Source organism: Tursiops truncatus, chromosome 10 (genome assembly GCF_011762595.2).
Source record: "Tursiops truncatus isolate mTurTru1 chromosome 10, mTurTru1.mat.Y, whole genome shotgun sequence".
In the NCBI taxonomy this organism is placed as follows: Eukaryota; Metazoa; Chordata; class Mammalia; order Artiodactyla; family Delphinidae; genus Tursiops; species Tursiops truncatus.
Window position 1 is genome coordinate 56,916,595 of NC_047043.1, and position 17,415 is coordinate 56,934,009.

At 42.4% G+C, this 17,415-nt stretch overlaps 1 protein-coding gene across 10 annotated transcripts in view; it reads left to right on the plus strand.

The window, feature by feature from the left end:
• Nucleotides 1-17,415, plus strand: part of ANO10 (anoctamin 10) — a 213,525-nt gene that overhangs the window by 122,218 nt on the left and 73,892 nt on the right. Inside the window, exon 12 of one of the 10 annotated variants that reach the window (XM_073787852.1) lies at nt 5,778-5,813. The exons of the other annotated variants lie outside the window; for them this stretch is intronic. Within the exon in view, the coding sequence (XP_073643953.1) occupies nt 5,778-5,798 (21 nt within the window). The 3' untranslated portion in view covers nt 5,799-5,813. Of the gene's footprint in view, nt 1-5,777; nt 5,814-17,415 lie in introns of those variants that run through there. 10 annotated transcript variants of the gene reach the window in all.

Consider the following 17,415-nt stretch of genomic DNA (forward strand, 5'->3'; position numbering starts at 1 on the left):
TACTTGATTTATATATACATTCATTCCCTTTAACCAGTCTTTGTTTTGTTTAGTTTCTCTGAATTAAGAAGCAAAGAGCTGTATTAACATACAGAGGTATTATAGTGCACCAAAATTAGTGAATGTGCCTCTGAATGAAAGCTTTGGTGTAGGCAACTTAAAATGTTTTTAAGTCAAAACGGTAATCAAGGAGAGGTTGTTTTAGCTCATAGTCTACCAAGAAGCTTTCTGCTGCCAACAAGAAAACCCCTCATTTCTGGAGAAATGTTGCCCCTTCTGCTTTGAGTCCGCCAATAGTTTATTGACTTGGAGGAAGAGTATTGTTTTTTTATAATTGAGTCTGGTAGATTCTTTTGAGCCCACCAGCTTTCTCTCTTGAGCCATTGTGTTGACAATCTTCCATTAAGAAAAAGGAAGAGATTAGAAAAAATAGAGTGCAAATTTTCTCTGTACTGAAACCTCCCCCTACCCTTTAATCCCTGGTAACCACTGATCTGTTCTTCCCTACAGTTTTGCCTTTTCCAGAATACCTTATGAATGGAGTCATATAGTATATAGCCTTTTGAGTCTGTTTTCTTTCTCTTAGCATGATGCATTTGAGTTTCATCTATGTTATTGCACTTATTAATAGTTCCTTCGTGTTGCTGACCAGTATACCATTGTGTAGGTGTACCACAGTTGGTTTGTTTCTTCGGTAGAAGAGGGAGATTTTGATTGTTATCAGTCTTTGCTGTTTTGGATAGAGCTACTATAAGCATTTGCCCAGAGTGTTTTGTATGAAATAGGTTTTCATTTGACTTCGGAGTGGGAATGCTGTGTGATATGTTAAGGGAATGTTTGAATTTGTTGAAATGTTGAAATGTTTGAAATTGTTGTCAAATTGTCAGTTGCTTTCCACAATGGCTGTAACATTTTGCATTCTTACCAGGATTGTGTGAGTTCCAGTTGTTCCACATCCTTGTCAGCACTTGGTATTGCCAGTTTTTTTCCTCTTATCCATTCTAATAAGTGTGTTGTGGTGTCTGCCCTGTGTTTCTCTAGTGACTAATGATGTCAAACATGTTTTCAGGTGTTTGTGATCACATATTTTCTTTGATGAAGTGACCATGACATTGACTTATGAAGCATCTAGGTCAGATTTCCTATAGACCGTTCCACAGTGTGGATCTGTTCCTTAAGGTACATATTTTTCTCTTTCTTCTTTCCTCCTTCCCTCCCTCTCTCCCTTCCTTCCTTTCCTAAAAACTGGTTCCTCTGTTCTTATATTGGAAATTAGATCTAGAGACTTGATTAGATTAAGTTTAAACAATTTTGCTGAGAATATTTCATGAATGATGTATATGTGAAGGATTTTAAAAAAATGAATTGGAGCAGATTCAAAGCCACACCTTGATGCTGTCGCTCACTGCATTGCAGCAGCTTCCCTAAGGGTGAGAAGAGCTAGAATGATGTCCTTGACTATGTAAGAAGCACAAAGGAGATCAAACACAAGTGGAAAGTTTGGATGTCAATCCAGAGGGAGCAGTGGAGGGTATGGGTCCAGGCAGGTAGTGGGAAGAAGTGGTGATGGGAGCTCACACATGTTCTCTTCTGAAAGCTTCTGTTCTCTCCATGAAATCGCAAGGTCAGTGCTGAAAATGAGGAAGTAGAGAGAGGTGTTAGATGTTTGAAGAGAGAGGAGAAAGTGTAGAATCGAAGAGAGAGGAGAAAGTGTAGAATCAAATAGGAGAGTGGGAGATTGAATGGACCAGGGAAAAATACAAACTCCAGGCCCTAAGAGCCCTCTTGAGAGCATGAGTTTGAAGCGGGGTCAGTTGAAGTTGTGTTTCTTCCTCCAGCCATTGTTGTAAGCATGTTAATAACTAGAGCCCTTCCAGTTAATCGTGGGCTTTCACTATTGGCGATTTTATCAAAATGTGGGAGTACCCATGGAGTGTATCAGTAAAACTGGTTACAGTGTAGAATTTTGACATCCTTGATGTTCAGGCAGGTGGCCTGATCACCCATCCTCTGCAGGAGACAGGCATTAAGAGGTTTCAGATCAAGAGCAGAAAATCTAGAAATCTAGACTTGCAAGGAATATTCCATTTCCTAAGCGTAGAATTTTGAAATTTTGAAACTTAGTACTCCCAAAATAGACATTTTATGGTAAGTAAAGAAAAAAATAAGGGTTTTATTTATACTTGATTTTTTCCCTTAATATTGCTTTTTAAATTGGATATGCTTTTTCTGTTAGTTAAACCTGAGATTGAATGTTTTATGGTACTTTAAATAGGTTTCCAACTGTGGGAAAGTGTTTTCTGAACATTTTCTGGGCCATTACAGCAGTGTTATGTAAGAGTGGAAATCATTATAACAAGTTGCATGGGGAACCATGTGCAGACATGCCAGGTGCTCTGGGGCTGATCTCTCCCTGGTCTTTGCTGCTCCCTGTGCTCAGTCACTCTGGGTCCTGCAGAAGAACCTGCCAGTCCTCCAGGGCATTTCCTGTCGGAGGAAAGTCTTTGGGTTAGAAACGGTTCCTTCATCCATCCTTTCAGCGTTTCCCAGGGGCCCGTGTGCCCACGCTGTGCTGCACACTGGGCATACAGCGGTGACTGAAACAGTTGTGGGAATTATGAAATTAACTTGTACAATAGAATAGACCAGTGTGGAATCCTTTAGAATTATCTACCCATCCAGCATAGTGCCCACAGCTAATTTTTTAAGCAGTGATATTACAAAATGTATATGAGAAGGTGCTGCTAAAAATTACAAGACATCATAGCCAAGGCAGGAAAGTAATTAATTTTGCTCTGAAGTAAACAGCTTGTGGAGTGAAAAGATTTATAATTAAAACTTAAAATATGACCCAAAATACTTACATTACACTTCCTCAGGCAACTCAAAAGAATACCTGTGTTTAATGCTAAGAAGTCCATCACTATGATGAAAGTTAATTAAAGTGTCAGTGTTTTCCCATGTAGTTTCATAGCTGTGTATTGATGGAAGACTCTGAATTCCTCTGTGCCTTTACAGTTTTGTTTGTGCATATCTCAATCTGACGTTAATGATTAATTACTAATATTGCAGATAAAATTAGAAGAGTTAAGGATTCTCTGCATCATTGCGTTATGTAGTATTTTAAATTAATTTTATTGAGGTACACTTTGCATACAATAAAATGCACCCATTTTAAATGTTCAGTTTGATTGGGTCTTGACAATTGTATACACCCGTGTAAGTACCACCACAAAAAGATTTAGACTATTTCCATCACTCCAGAAAGTTCCTTCCTTTCCCTCTGCGTTTAGTCCCTCGTACTCCCTATCAAAGATTATCATTGAAGTGCGTTCTATCACTATAAATTGAATTGTCTTTTCTATTCATATAAATGGAATAACACAGTGAATACTCTTTGTGTCTGGCTTTTTAAATTCAGCATAATGCTTTTGAGATTCTTCCATGTCGTTGTGTATAGTGTCTTTCTTTCTATGCTGAATAGTGTTTCATGGTATGAATATACCACAATTTTCTTATCCACTCATCAGTTGATGAACATTTTGGTCATTTCCATATATTTACTATTATGAATGAAACTGCAATGAACATTTTTTTAACATCTTTATTGGAGTATAATTGCGTTACAATGGTGTGTTAGTTTCTGCTTTATAACAAAGTGATTCAGTTATACATATACATATGTTCCCAATCTCTTCCCTCTTGCATCTCCCTCCCTCCCACTCTCCCTATCCCACCCCTCTATGTGGTCACAAAGCACCAAGCTGATCTCCCTGTGCTATGCGGCTGCTTCTCACTAGCTGTCTATTTTACGTTTGGTAGTGTATATATGTCCGTGCCACTCTCTTTGTCACAGCTTACCCTTCCCCCTCCCCATATCCTCAAGTCCATTCTCTAGTAGGTCTGTGTCTTTATTCCCGTCTTACCCCTAGTTTCTTCAGGACTTTTTTTTTTTCTTCTTAGATTCCATATATATGTGTTAGCATACAGTATTTGTTTTTCTCTTTCTGACTTACTTCACTTTGTATGACAGACTCTAGGTCCATCCACCTCACTACAAATATCTCAATTTTGTTTCTTTTTATGGCTGAGTAATATTCCATTGTATATATGTGCTACATCTTCTTTATCCATTCATCCGACGATGGACATTTAGGTTGCTTCCATGTCCTGGCTATTGTAAATAGAGCTGCAATGAACATTGTGGTACATGACTCTTTTTGAATTATGGTTTTCTCAGGGTATATGCCCAGTAGTGGGATTGCTGGGTCATATGGTAGTTCTATTTGTAGTTTTTTAAGGAACCTCCATACTGTTCTCCATAGTGGCTGTACCAATTTACATTCCCACCAACAGTGCAAGAGGGTTCCCTTGTCTCCACACCCTCTCCAGCATTTATTGTTTCTAGATTATTTGATGATGGCCATTCTGACCGGTGTGAGATGATATCTCATTGTAGTTTTGATTTGCATTTCTCTAATGATTAATGACGTTGAGCATTCTTTCATGTGTTTGTTGGCAATCTGTATATCTTCTTTGGAGAAATGTCTATTTGGGTCTTCTGCCCATTTTTGGATTGGGTTGTTTGTTTTTCTGTTATTGAGCTGCATGTGCTGCTTGTAAATCTTGGAGATTAATCCTTTGTCAGTTGCTTCATTTGCAAATATTTTCTTCCATTCTGAGGGTTGTCTTCCCATATTAGGGAAGTTTTCAAGTATAATCTCTTCACATATTTTCTCAGTCCCTTTCTTTTTCTCTTCTTCTGGGACCCCTATAATTCGAATGTTGGTGCGTTTAATGTTGTCCTAAAGGTCTCTGAGACTGTCCTTAGTTCTTTTCATTCTTTTTTCTTTATTCTGCTCTGCAGTAGTTATTTCCACTATTTTATCTTCCAGGTCACTTATCCATTCTTCTGCCTCAGTTATTCTGCTATTGATCTCATCTAGAGTATTTTTAATTTCATTTATTGTGTTGTTGTCGTTGCTTGTTTCCCCTTTAGTTCTTCTAGGTCCTTGTTAAATGTTTCTTGCATTTTCTCTATTTCCAAGATTTTGGATCATCTTTACTATCATTATTCTGAATTCTTTTTCAGGTAGACTGCCTATTTCTTCTTCATTTGTTAGGTCTGGTGGGTTTTTACCGTGCTCCTTCATCTGCTGTGTGTTTTTCTGTCTTCTCATTTTGCTTATCTTACTGTGTTTGGGGTCTCTTTTTTGTAGGCTGCAGGTTCATAGTTCCCGTTGTTTTTGGTGTCTGTCCCCAGTGGTTAAGGTTGGTTCAGTGGGTTGTGTAGGCTTCCTGGTGGAGGGGACTAGTGCCTGTGTTCTGGTGGATGAGGCTGGATCTTGTCTTTCTGGTGGTCAGGTCCACATCTGGTGGTGTGTTTTGGGGTGTCTGTGGCCTTATTATGATTTTAGGCAGCCTCTCTGCTAATGGGTGGGGTTGTGTTCCTGTCTTGCTAGTTGTTTGGCCCAAGGTGTCCAGCACTGTAGCTTGCTGGTCGTTGAGTGAAGCTGGGTCTTGGTGTTGAGACAGAGATCTCTGGGAGATTTTCACCGTTTGATATTACATGGAGCTGGGAGGTCTCTTGTGGACCAGTGTCCTGAAGTTGTCCCTCCCACCTCAGAGGCACAGCACTGACTCCTGGCTGGAGCACCAAGAGCCTTTCACCCACACGACCACTCAGAAAACGAGGAAAAGGGGGAAAAATACTATATCTTGCACCCAAAGTCCACCTCCTCAATTGATGATTCGTTGTCTATTCAGGTATTCCACAGATGCAGGGTACATCAAGTTGATTGTGGAGCTTTAATCCGCTGCTCCTGAGGCTGCTGGGAGAAATTTCCCTTTCTCTTCTTTGTTCGCACAGCTCCCGGGGTTCAGCTTTGGATTTGGCCCCGCCTCTGCATGTACGTCGCCGGAGGGCATCTGTTCTTAGCTCAGACAGGACGGGGTTAAAGGAGCAGCTGATTTGGGGGTTCTGGCTCACTCAGGCCGGGGGGAGGGAGGGGCACGGAGTGCGGGGCGAGCCTGCGGCGGCAGAGGCCTGCGTGACGTTGCACCAGCCTGAGGCGTGCCGTGCGTTCTCCCGGGAAAGTTGTCCCTGGATCACGGGACCCTGGCAGTGGCGGGCTGCACAGGCTCCCCGGAAGGGGGGTGTGGATAGTGACCTGTGCTCGCAGACAGGCTTCTTGGTGGCGGCAGCAGCAGCCTTAGCATCTCATGCCCGTCTCTGGGGTCCGCACTGATAGCTGCGGCTCTAGCCCGTCTCTGGAGCTCCTTTAAGCAGCGCTCTTAATCCCCTCTCCTCGCGCACCAGGAAACAAAGAGGGAAGAAAAAGTCTCTTGCCTCTTCGGCAGGTCCAGACTTTTCCCGGACTCCCTCCCGGCTAGCTGTGGCGCACTAGCCCCTTTCAGGCTGTGTTCACGCCGCCAACCCTAGTCCTCTCTCTGCGATCCGACCAAAGCTAGAGCCTCAGCTCCCGGCCCCCCACCCGCCCCAGAGGGTGAGCAGACAAGCCTCTCGGGCTGGTGAGTGCCGCTCTGCACCTGTGCGGGAATCTCTCCGCTTTGCCCTCCGCACCCCTGTTGCTGTGCTCTCCGCCGAGGCTCCAAAGCTTCCCCCCTCCGCCACCCGCAGTCTCCGCCGCGAAGGGGCTTCCTAGTGTGTGGAAAGCTTTCCTCCTTCACAGCTCCCTCCCACTGGAGCAGGTCCCGTTCCTATCCTTTTGTCTCTGTTTATTCTTTTTTCTTTTGCCCTACCCAGGTACGTGGGGGAATTTCTTGCCTATTGGGAGGTCTGAGGTCTTCTGGCAGCGTTCAGTGGGTGTTCTGTAGGAGCAGTTCCACGTATAGATGTATTTCTGATGTATCTGTGGGGAGGAAGGTGATCTCCGCGTCTTACTCTTCCGCCATCTTCTCCGACTGCGCTTGCGTCTTCATGAACATTCTTGTACACACTTTTTCATGTATATATGTCTTCGTTCTCGTGGGTGAAAACCTCAGAATGGAATTGCCGAGTCGTATTGTTAAGTATATGTATCACTGTATAAGAAATTGTCAAACTGTTTAACAAAGTGATTTTAACATTTCACACTTCCACCAGCAATGGTTGACAGTTCCAGTTGCCCCAAATCCTTGCCGGTATTTGCATTTGTCAGGTTTTTTCTTTCTTTGTTTTAGCCATGCTAGTGGATAGTGGTATCACATTGTGGCTTTAACTTGCATTTTCCTGCTGACTAATGATGTTAAGCACTTACAACTCAATATGAAAAGAAATGCACTAAAAAAATGAGCATGATAATTGGATAGAACATTGACAAAAGATATATATAAAGTGCTAATAATCACATGAAAAGATGCTCAACATTATTAGGCACCAGTCTAGCAATCTATAATAAAATATGGCCAAGTAGGGTATATTGCAGTAAGGCAAGGTTGGTTTTACATTAGAAAATTAATTAATTTGTATTTATAGATTTGATTTCCTAATATTATGCTAGGGATTTTTATTTTTATGCTAGTGGAGGATATTGGTCTATAATTTTCTTTTCTTGCGATATCTTTGTCAAGTTTTGGTATCAGAGTAACACTGTCCTCCTAAGTGTATTGTTCCCCTCTTTTTTTCTGAGAGAGGTTGTATAGGGTTGGTATTATTTATTCCTTAAATGTTTGATATAATTTCCCAATAAAACCATCTGGGCCTGAGAAGTTCTTAAATTATAAATTCAATGTCTTTAATAGATGTAGAAAGCTGTTCAGAGTTTCTGTTTCTTCCTGATATTGTAATTTGTGTCTTCTTTTTTATTGTTAATCTGTTTAGCTAGAGTTTTTATCAATTTCATTGATCTTTCAAAGAACCAACTTTTGGTTTTATTGATTTTTTTCTATTGCTTGTTTTCTATTTTACTGATTCCTGCATTTTCTGTTAATATTTTCTTCATTCTGCTTAATTTGGTTTAGTTCTTTCTCTAGCTGCTCTTCATTCTGTTTTATGAATTTCTTACCCTAGATTCCCTAGCTCTTCTACTGAAGTTTCCATTTTGACAAACATTTGGTAATTTCCAAGAATTCTTTCTGGTTTTCCAGTTTTTCCTTTTTCATGAGAGGCTGTTCTCACTGTATGAATGCAAAATTTTCTTAGTTCTCCTTGAGGCTGTTATCTTTTTTTTAAACTGTATCTTCTGTCCCCTGAATTACCTGAATTATGTTTTCTCTGAGGTTCATTTTCTTTCTTTCTTTCACCCTGGGGTATGTGTCTGTCTGTTTCTCTGTTTTTATGAAGGCTTTTCTCAAGTGTCTGGTGATTCTTGGCTATCTGTTTATAGTATATACAGTCATAACTAAATAAATTAAACAAATTAAATTTGTAATGGGAGTTCCCTGGTGGTCCAGTGGTTAGGACTCAGTGCTTTCACTGCTGTGGGCCTGAGTTCAATCCCTGGTTGGGGAACTAAGGTCCTGCAAGCCACGCAACGCAGCCAGAAAACATTGTATTTAGAATTCCTAATAGTCTCGAGGTGTGGAGCAAGGGTTCACATAGAGTGTGCTCATGTAGCAAACCGTGATGGTGACAGAGTTAGAACCAGTCCACCAGCCTGGAATTCAGTCCCTCCTGTCCTGGCTAAGCCCCCAGCAACACCCACCATCCAGGGCTGAGCTTTTCCAAGGCCCAGAAGGTAGCCTTTCACTTACAACGGTTGGAAGGCTGAGTGGAAGCTTCTGACAGGCACGGACGGGAGGCACTCACCAGCCTCTGGTGCCAGCTCAGAAACACCTTTCTCAGGAGGGTCCCAGGCGGAACCCAGCGGTTCCGGCACACTTCTCAGCCAGGTCACCTCTTTGCCCACACTCACCACTCCCTGCTGCGAGCTTTGCCCACAAGGCCTTCTTCCATTTCAGCCCCCACACGGGTGTTTCCACAGGCCCTCTGGGACTATATTCCATCACCAACACACCTCTTCATGGACGACTCTGTGTGAACCTTGCCCCTCCCTGGTAACGCCACCTTGTCTGTCACCCACCGAACGGGTGGTGCTCAGGTTTGTCCCCTCCCTTTCCTGGGAAGTGCATGGGGTAGAGCTGGGATCCGAGTGCACGCCCGTTGCTTTTCGCTCAACCACACTGACTCCTGAAGGGGTGGGAGTCGTGGCTTGCAGCAGGATAGAACAAAGATGAAGCGACGCGGCAGCAGGAGTGGGCCAGGGAAAGAAAAAGAGAAGCACCACACTAGGTGGAGAATGACAGGGCCAGACAGCCATCGCTCTTGGAGCCGCCAGAGGGCCTTCAGGTGGGGTTCGCCCACCTTGCACTGAATGGTGCCGCCACTCTGCTCGTTCGTGTGTTCTTCGGTTCTGCCTCGTTCCATGCAACTCGGATGCTCAGAGACTTTGTCTCATGCCTGTGGAAACATGGATTCAGAAGCTCACGGCATACAAGAGATTGGTTCAAGACTGATGGGAGATTTAATGCTCTGTGTTTCCTGTCTACTCTTTCATTTGTTGTTAATGAGAATTCATAATTCATGAGAGAATCCATGTAGAAATATTTTCTATGTAGAAATACTTTCAGAATATTTCCTTGTTACAGTAAGTGAAAGGAGGGTGTGGAGGAATTTTGTGGAGCATATCAACTTATTTCAACTTAAATTCAAAAACTTTTCAGGGCTTCATTGTTCCTTCTAAGAACAGGAAAGCACGTTTAGTGGAATCTTTGTTAAACTTCTTCTTAGAACAGATTTTTTTCTAAAGTGTGTCTGTCTTAGCCCTTAAAGGAGGTTTGGCTGCTGGACAGATCTTGTTGAACAATAGTCACCATTGTAAGGGCTTTCTTGACAAGGACTCCGGGATCAGCATTTATAACAGGTCTCCAGGGTTTTCATATTTCTATTTTCCAAGTAACAGAGGTCATATGCAGCCCAGTGTGGATTCGTTGTAATCGCCCCTTTTATAGGTAATAAGCTGGGAATGAAATGAGAGCTCCTGACCCTTCTTCCAGCACTCATTCATCCACTGTCTTTGTTGCCAGGAACTCAGTGTCACTCAGAGAAAAGGAGGCAGAGAAACTTGAGCGATTGTTCCAAGATCACACAAAACTCCCACAGGAGTAGGAATGATTGATCAGATCGAGAGCCGCTCTGGCCCCAGGTCTCCCATCGTATAGTCTCCCCGGAGCACCAAGCCCCGTGAGTGGCAGCTTCTCACAACACACAAGTTCATTTGATTGCCACCTGTGCTGATCTCCTCCTCGCAGCAGGTTTTTATTTTAGGATGTAATTTGTAGTTTAGAGATGGAGAGCAAAAAGCGTGTTAGGAACTAGGAGCCTGTAGGAAACATTTATTCTACAGCGAAACACAAGCACATTTTTGCAGTCAGCTCTGCCTGTCGGGGTGAGCGCGGACACATGTGGATAGCAGTGTCGGCTGTGTGGTATTTCGTGTGCTAAGCTACTCACCACAGTGGCAAGTTCAATTCTATAGGAGTCTTTTATTCTACTTTTCTCTCTGAATTTATTTCAAAGCTTTACTGTCTGTTAGATTGAGCATGAGCTAATTCAGCTTCCTAGTTCCTGTTAGATACCGTCCCTACATTGAGATAACGATTGTACCAAAACATGGCAAGTTTACAGAATGGTGATAGACTGTTGGGTACATTGTCACGGTGCATCATAGATGTCTGTGGAGCATGATTTATAAGTACTGGAAATACTGGAAAGCTTCAAGTACAAAAAATCCATACTTATTAACTGCTGTTCCCTTCCCCTATGACCACCACCACCTCAGACACACAAAATCAAGTGGATGCTACTCTTTAATTCACGGCACAGGCATCTTTGCTTTTATTTTATTTACTCCCACTTCTGTGGCCCTTCCCTGGGATAGGCACCCGTACTGGCATGTTTAGTGTATGTCCCTCCCCGCCACTTGTTTAATTAAATTGTGTTGTCTGTGTGTGTTTGTTAGTTTATGTGTATGGATCTGGGCTCTGAATCTCTACGTAATTATTTTTTGCTCAGTGTTATGTTTATGATACTCACCTATGTTGTCATATATAAATCTGGTTCATTGCATTCTACTGCTGCATAAGTGTCCATCGTTTGAATGCACCAGAATTTATTTATCCATTCTCCTAGTGATGGACACCTGCCTCCGGCCCTTTGCTCCTAAAGCCATTGCTACATGAGACTGCACAGCCTGGTCTGTGCTCCCTCGTGGATGTGTACACGAGCTTGCACTGAAGCACAGGTGGAGAGAATGTCCAGGTCTAGGAGATGTTTAGCATTCTGAAAGTAAAACTGAGTGCCACCAGTGTAATACAGAACTTTTGGAGCTTTCAAACATATACATTTTGTATAAAAGATGACATTCAGAAGTTCAGTTGAGATTCCTGTTCATTATAAACTGCACTGTCTGAAGATTCTATTTTCGTAGCGGCCTTTTTCTTTTCTCCTAATGGCTCTGCAGGTGTTGGTGACGGTCGCTCCTTGCTGGGCACCTGCTTCCCAGGGAGGGAGCCAACCTGGGTTATCTGAGGAGTGGGTAAAGTAGGACCTTGAATTCTATTTAAAGAAATTAATTATTTCATTATGTAGCGGGGACTTGAGTGTTTTATTTTTAATGTTAAAACTTCTCTTTGCTTTTCTTCATCTCCATGCAACAGAAATTATAATGAACACAATTCTTTGTTCCTGTTGCACTTGGACCTTGCTGTGGAATGGCTGTGCTGGAGCACATTGCTCTACAGAGTAAATGCTGCCTCGTGGACCACAGGACATTATCATTTGCTTTATATGTGTTTTTTTCATCTTTGTGCCCTAAGACCTAGAGTCAGAGTCTGGTGCCAAAAATGGAAAAAACGTTTGGAACCAATGTTTGATTGATTATGATGTTATGCTTGGAAATTTTGCACACACAGCTTACTCAGAGAAGATCAAACAGGCAGTGCCCATGCAGTTCTGGGAGGGGCCCTCAGATGGTAAAAGGGGAAAAAGAATAACCAGGCAGTCAGATCAGTTAAATTCAGCTGACCCTAAGAGGGATCAGTGGGACGGAAGATGCCCAGGGAGATGGCCCTGTTATTCCGCCAACCAGCCGATTTCCAGTATGCATCCTTTCTCCCCCAGGTCACTCCCCCCCTTCTTTGGGCACTTAAGGGCCTGGCTGCAGACCCCTCTCTCTAATATATATTCCTCTCCATCCTGCACTACCATAGCAGCCAACTTCTTTAACCCCTTTCCTGACCTGTCTACCCCCTGACCTCAGCCCCTCACCTCCAGGCACCCTTGACCTTGTTCCCTCCATACAGCCACGTGACTAGCTTCAGTTTAAATTCCCAGTCGCTGACCTCAATGGCCCTCCGTGCTGCCTGGCAGTTGTGCATATTTTCCTGGTGCATAATCTTTCCTGCTCACCGAGACGACAGTTTCATGTCTTCTCCTCTCTCAGACCTCCAGCACCTCCTCCCCCTTCCTCACGCTTGGCTGATGACCATGCTTCTCACCTTACTGAGAAAACAGAAGCATCAGATGAAAACTCCCACCACCTGTATTACTGGCATTTGTCCCCATGTGTTTGGCCACCTCTCCGGTAACTGCGAGGGAACCAAGTCTAAGGACACCTCCCTGCTCGTGAACTGGGTCCCATTCTCACGTCCCTCCAGCAGTGCCCCAGCAGTCACCCCACTCTCACGTACATCATCTCGTTCCCCCTCTGTGGGGTCATTCCCATCGGTGCACGCACATGCCAGTGTTTCTCCCATTTTGACCTCACATCTCCCTCCAATTTTTGCCCCATTTTTCTTTAAACAAAACTCCTTTTAAAAAGTTGTCCATGGGCTTCCCTAGTGGCGCAGTGGTTGGGAGTCCGCCTGCCGATGCAGGGGACACTGGTTCGTGCCCCAGTCCGGGAGGATGCCACATGCCGCGGAGCGGCTGGGCCCGTGAGCCACGGCTGCTGAGCCTGCGCGTCTGGAGCCTGTGCTCCGCAACGGGAGAGGCCACAACAATGAGAGGCCCGCGTACTGCAGGAAAAAAAAAAAAAAGTTGTCCATGATCACTGTCTCCAATTATTATTCTTCATTTTCTCTTGGATCATCACTCCACCTAAATGCCACTTCCCAAGGTCACTAGAGACCAGCAGGCTCTAGTGTTATACACAGTCATCTCTCTATTTTTTTTTTTTTTTTTTTTGCGGTACGCAGGTCTCTCACTGCTGTGGCCTCTCCCGCTGCGGAGCACAGGCTCCGGACGCACAGGCCCAGCGGCCATGGCTCATGGGCCCAGCCGCTCCGCGGCATGTGGGATCCCCCGATACCGGGGCACGAACCCCCATCCCCTGCATCGGCAGGCGGACTCTCAACCACTGCGCCACCAGGGAAGGCCCTCTTTCTATTTTTTTTTAACCATTTGTTTCTCATCTGACTTGACTCCCCTCTCCTGGAAACACTTTTTTCATTTGGCTTCCAGGACCCTATGATCACCTGCTTTGCTTCCTGCCACTCTTCTTTAGCTTGGCAGTTCCACTCCTAGGTGTATGCGCAATAGAAATGTAGTCGTTTTTATAATAGCGCCAAGATGGAAACAACCCAAATGTCCATCAGCTGATGAATGGATAAGTAGATGTGGTTAATCCACATAACTGAGCATTATTAGAAGAAATGAACTGCTAACACATGCTGTACAATATGGTTGAAACTTGAAAACATGACGCTAAGTGAAAAGCCAGTCACAAAGGACCGCATATTGTATGATTCCATTTCTATAAAATGTCCAGAAGAGGCAAATCTATAGATACAGAAGGCAGACTAGTGATTGCTTAGGGCTCAAAGGGATGGGGGATATTTAAGGGGTGGTGGCTGAAGAGAATGGGTGTTTATGGAGGTGTAAGGAAAATGTTCTAAAATTGACTATACTAACGGCCATTGAATTGTACACTTTAAATGGGATAATGATGTATCACTAAAGCGGTTTTTTAACAAAGGAGAACCAATTTACAAGCCTAGAGTGTTAGGTAAGTTTGTTTTAGAATTGCGCTTCAGCCTGTTTTATTAGTAATGAATTTTTAGCCTTTGAGGATGGATTTTAATTTTTAAATTTAAAAATTTTTATTTTTTAGCATCTTTATTGGAGTATAATTGCTTTACAGTGGTGTGTTAGTTTCTGCTGTATAACAAAGTGAATCAGCTATACATATACATATATCTCCATATTTCTTCCCTCTTGTGTCACCCTCCCACCCTGCCTATCACACCCCTGTAGGTGGACACAAAGCACCGAGCTGATCTCCCTGTGCTATGCAGCTGCTTCCCACTAGCTATCTATTTTACATTGGGTAGTGTATATATGTCCATGCCACTCTCTCACTTCGTCCCAACTTACCCTTCCCCCTCCCCATGTCCTCAAGTCCATTCTCTACATCTGCGTCTTTATTCCTGTCCTGCCCCTAGGTTCTTCAGAACCATTTTTTTCTTTTTAGATTCCATATATATGTGTTAGCATACGGTATTTGTTTTTCTCCTTCTGACTTACTTTACTCTGTATGACAGTCTCTAGGTCCATCCACCTCACTACAAATAACTCAATTTTGTTTCTTTTTGTGGCTGAGTAATATTCCATTGTATATATGTGCCACATCTTCTTTATGCATTCATCTGTCGATGGACACTTGGGTTGCTTCCATGTCCTGGTTATTGTAAATAGAGCTGCAATGAACACTGTGGTACATGACTCTTTTTGAATTATGGTTTTCTCAGGGTATATGCCCAGTAGTAGGACTGCTGGGTCGTATGGTAGTTCTATTTGTAGTTTTTTAAGGAACCTCCATACTGTTCTCCATAGTGGCTGTATCACTTTACATTCTCACCAACAGTGCAAGAGGGTTCCCTTTTCTCCACACTTGAGGGTGGATTTTTAAATAGGAAAAATAATTTAGTATCAAACCTTAGGGGTTTACCACGTCGCCAAACTGCCTTACACCATTGGGAGTAGAAAACCACTGACAACAGAAAGCCACTTTCATTCACTTGCTCTGGCTGTTATCTAAGAGTTCCAAAACCCTTTCGTGATTTTGCAATTCCAGCTCCCTGGAGTAAGGATGGAGCCTCCCAGATGCCTTGCTACCAGTTTCCTTGGGAAGCAAACTCTGAGAGGAGCCTAGTATGCAGGACATTCATTAGGGAAAGCTCTTGAGAATCAACACATGAAAAGAGGAGAAAGAAGCAGGAATGAGCAGAGGGAGAAGGTGGGCAGCAGTGCAGTCTCAACAAAGACCTCTGCTGATCCCACAGGGAGCTCTGAGGCTGGGCTGGCCGTACACAGTCGTCCCAAGTTGGGACGAGGTGGCCAAGCTTTTGGTCACCACTCCTCATGAACTAGTCATTGGGTGCAGGCTGCCTCAGGTGCAGGGGGTGACCATCAGCAAGGTGGGTCTCTTCAGTTGAGGTGTGCTTCCAGCAGCTGGGGGAATAAGTCCTGATGGGGCATGTGGGTGGAGTGTCCCAGCATCCTGTTCAATTCCCTTACATTCTGAGTGTTGCTCCTCTCAGAAGTCAACTCCTTAAGCACCTATTTCTGTGAGAATGGACTTAGGGGACGTAACCCAGAGTAATGTTGACATTGCAGACTTCAAATTTGTGCTGTGATATACTTTGAAAATAAGGAAAGTTCCTTCTTATTATATTGGTCTTAATTTTAAGACTACATAGTATACTACTATTAGTACTGTGTATTATAAAGCCTAAGCAATAGAAAAGAATACTGGACTTGTCAAACATATAATCCATTCACAGAAGTTTTTCAGAACTATTCCACAGTTTAATAGAAGTGCTTTTTAACCTGTTGCTCTGTTGCATCACAAGAGACTACATAAATGTTCTCATTCACATTTTCTAATGCACAGTATTATGACTTTAGCTCATGTGGCTTGAGTATTTTGTTCAGGAATCTTATTTCAAGTTTGTCACTTGATTTTTAAAAACAGATCAAAAATGGCAAAGTTATTAATATAAAATTTCTTTATCATAACCAGGGAACTCTCTAAGATGTCTGCATCTGGTATGGGTAAAAAGCCGGATATGTAATTTTTCACCAACTCAGGGATCAGATTTTCTATATTTTTATTTTACATTCACAGACATGTAGACAACTGTTTTTCTATTTGACTCAGAAAACAGTGGTAAAAACTAGCAGATCAAAAGTCAATTGCTTACCTATATACCGGAAATAAAAATTGGAATTTGAAATAAAAAACACAACACCACTTACACTAGTACCCCCCCAAAGTTGAATTACTTAAGTATAAATTTAACAAAATATGTACAAGATCTTGATAAGGAAAACTATAAAACTCTGATGAAAGAAATCTAAGAAAATCTACCTGTCTGGATAGTCCATGTTCATGGATGAAAAGACTCAATATTGTTAACGTGTCAGTTTTTCCCCAACTTGATCTATATATTCAGTGCAATCCCAATCAAAATCCCAGCAAGTTATTTTCTGGATTTCGACAAAGATTCTAAAGATTTTGTGGAATGGCAAAAGACCCAGAATAGTCAACACAATAATGAAGAAGGAAGAACAAAGTCAGAAGACTGACACTTCCTGATTTCAAGACTTACCATGAAGCTACAGAAATCAGGACAGTGTGGTATTGGTGAAAGAAGAGAGAAATATATCAGTTGAACAGAATAGGGAGACCAAAAATAGACTCACATAAATATAGTGAACTGATCTTTGATAAAGGAGCAAAGGCAATTCGATGCAGAAAGGATAGTCTTTTCAACAGAGGGTGCAAGGGTGCTGAAACAACTGAACATTTACATGCCAAAAAAAAAAAAAAAGAATATATAAACAGACCTTACACCTTTCACAAAAATTAACTGAAAATGGATCAGAGACCTAAATGTAAAACACAAAACTAAAACTTCTAGAAGATAATATAGAAAATTTAGGTGACCTAGGATTTGGCAAAGACTTTTTAGATACAGTTCCAAAAGTATGAAACAAATAATTGATAAGATGAACTTTTTAAAAATTACAGAATTTCTCTGCAAAGTATAATTTTGAGAGACTGAAAAGACAAGCCACAGACTAGGAGAAAATATTTGCAAAAGACATACCTCCTAAAGGACTTGTATATAAAACATACAAAGAATTCCTAAAACGTAACATAACAGCCCATAAATAAACAACCCAACAGTTTTTTCATGGCTGGTGGGATTGCAAAGTGGTACAGCCACTTGGAAAAGAGTTTGGCCGTTTCTTACAGAGCTAAATGTAGGTTTACCATACATTCCAGCAATTGCCCTGCTAGATATTTACCCAAGTAAGTTGAAAACTTACGTCTACACAAAAAGCTACACATGAATGTTTATGTCAGCTTTATTCATAATTGTCAAAAATTTGAAGCAACCAAGACATCC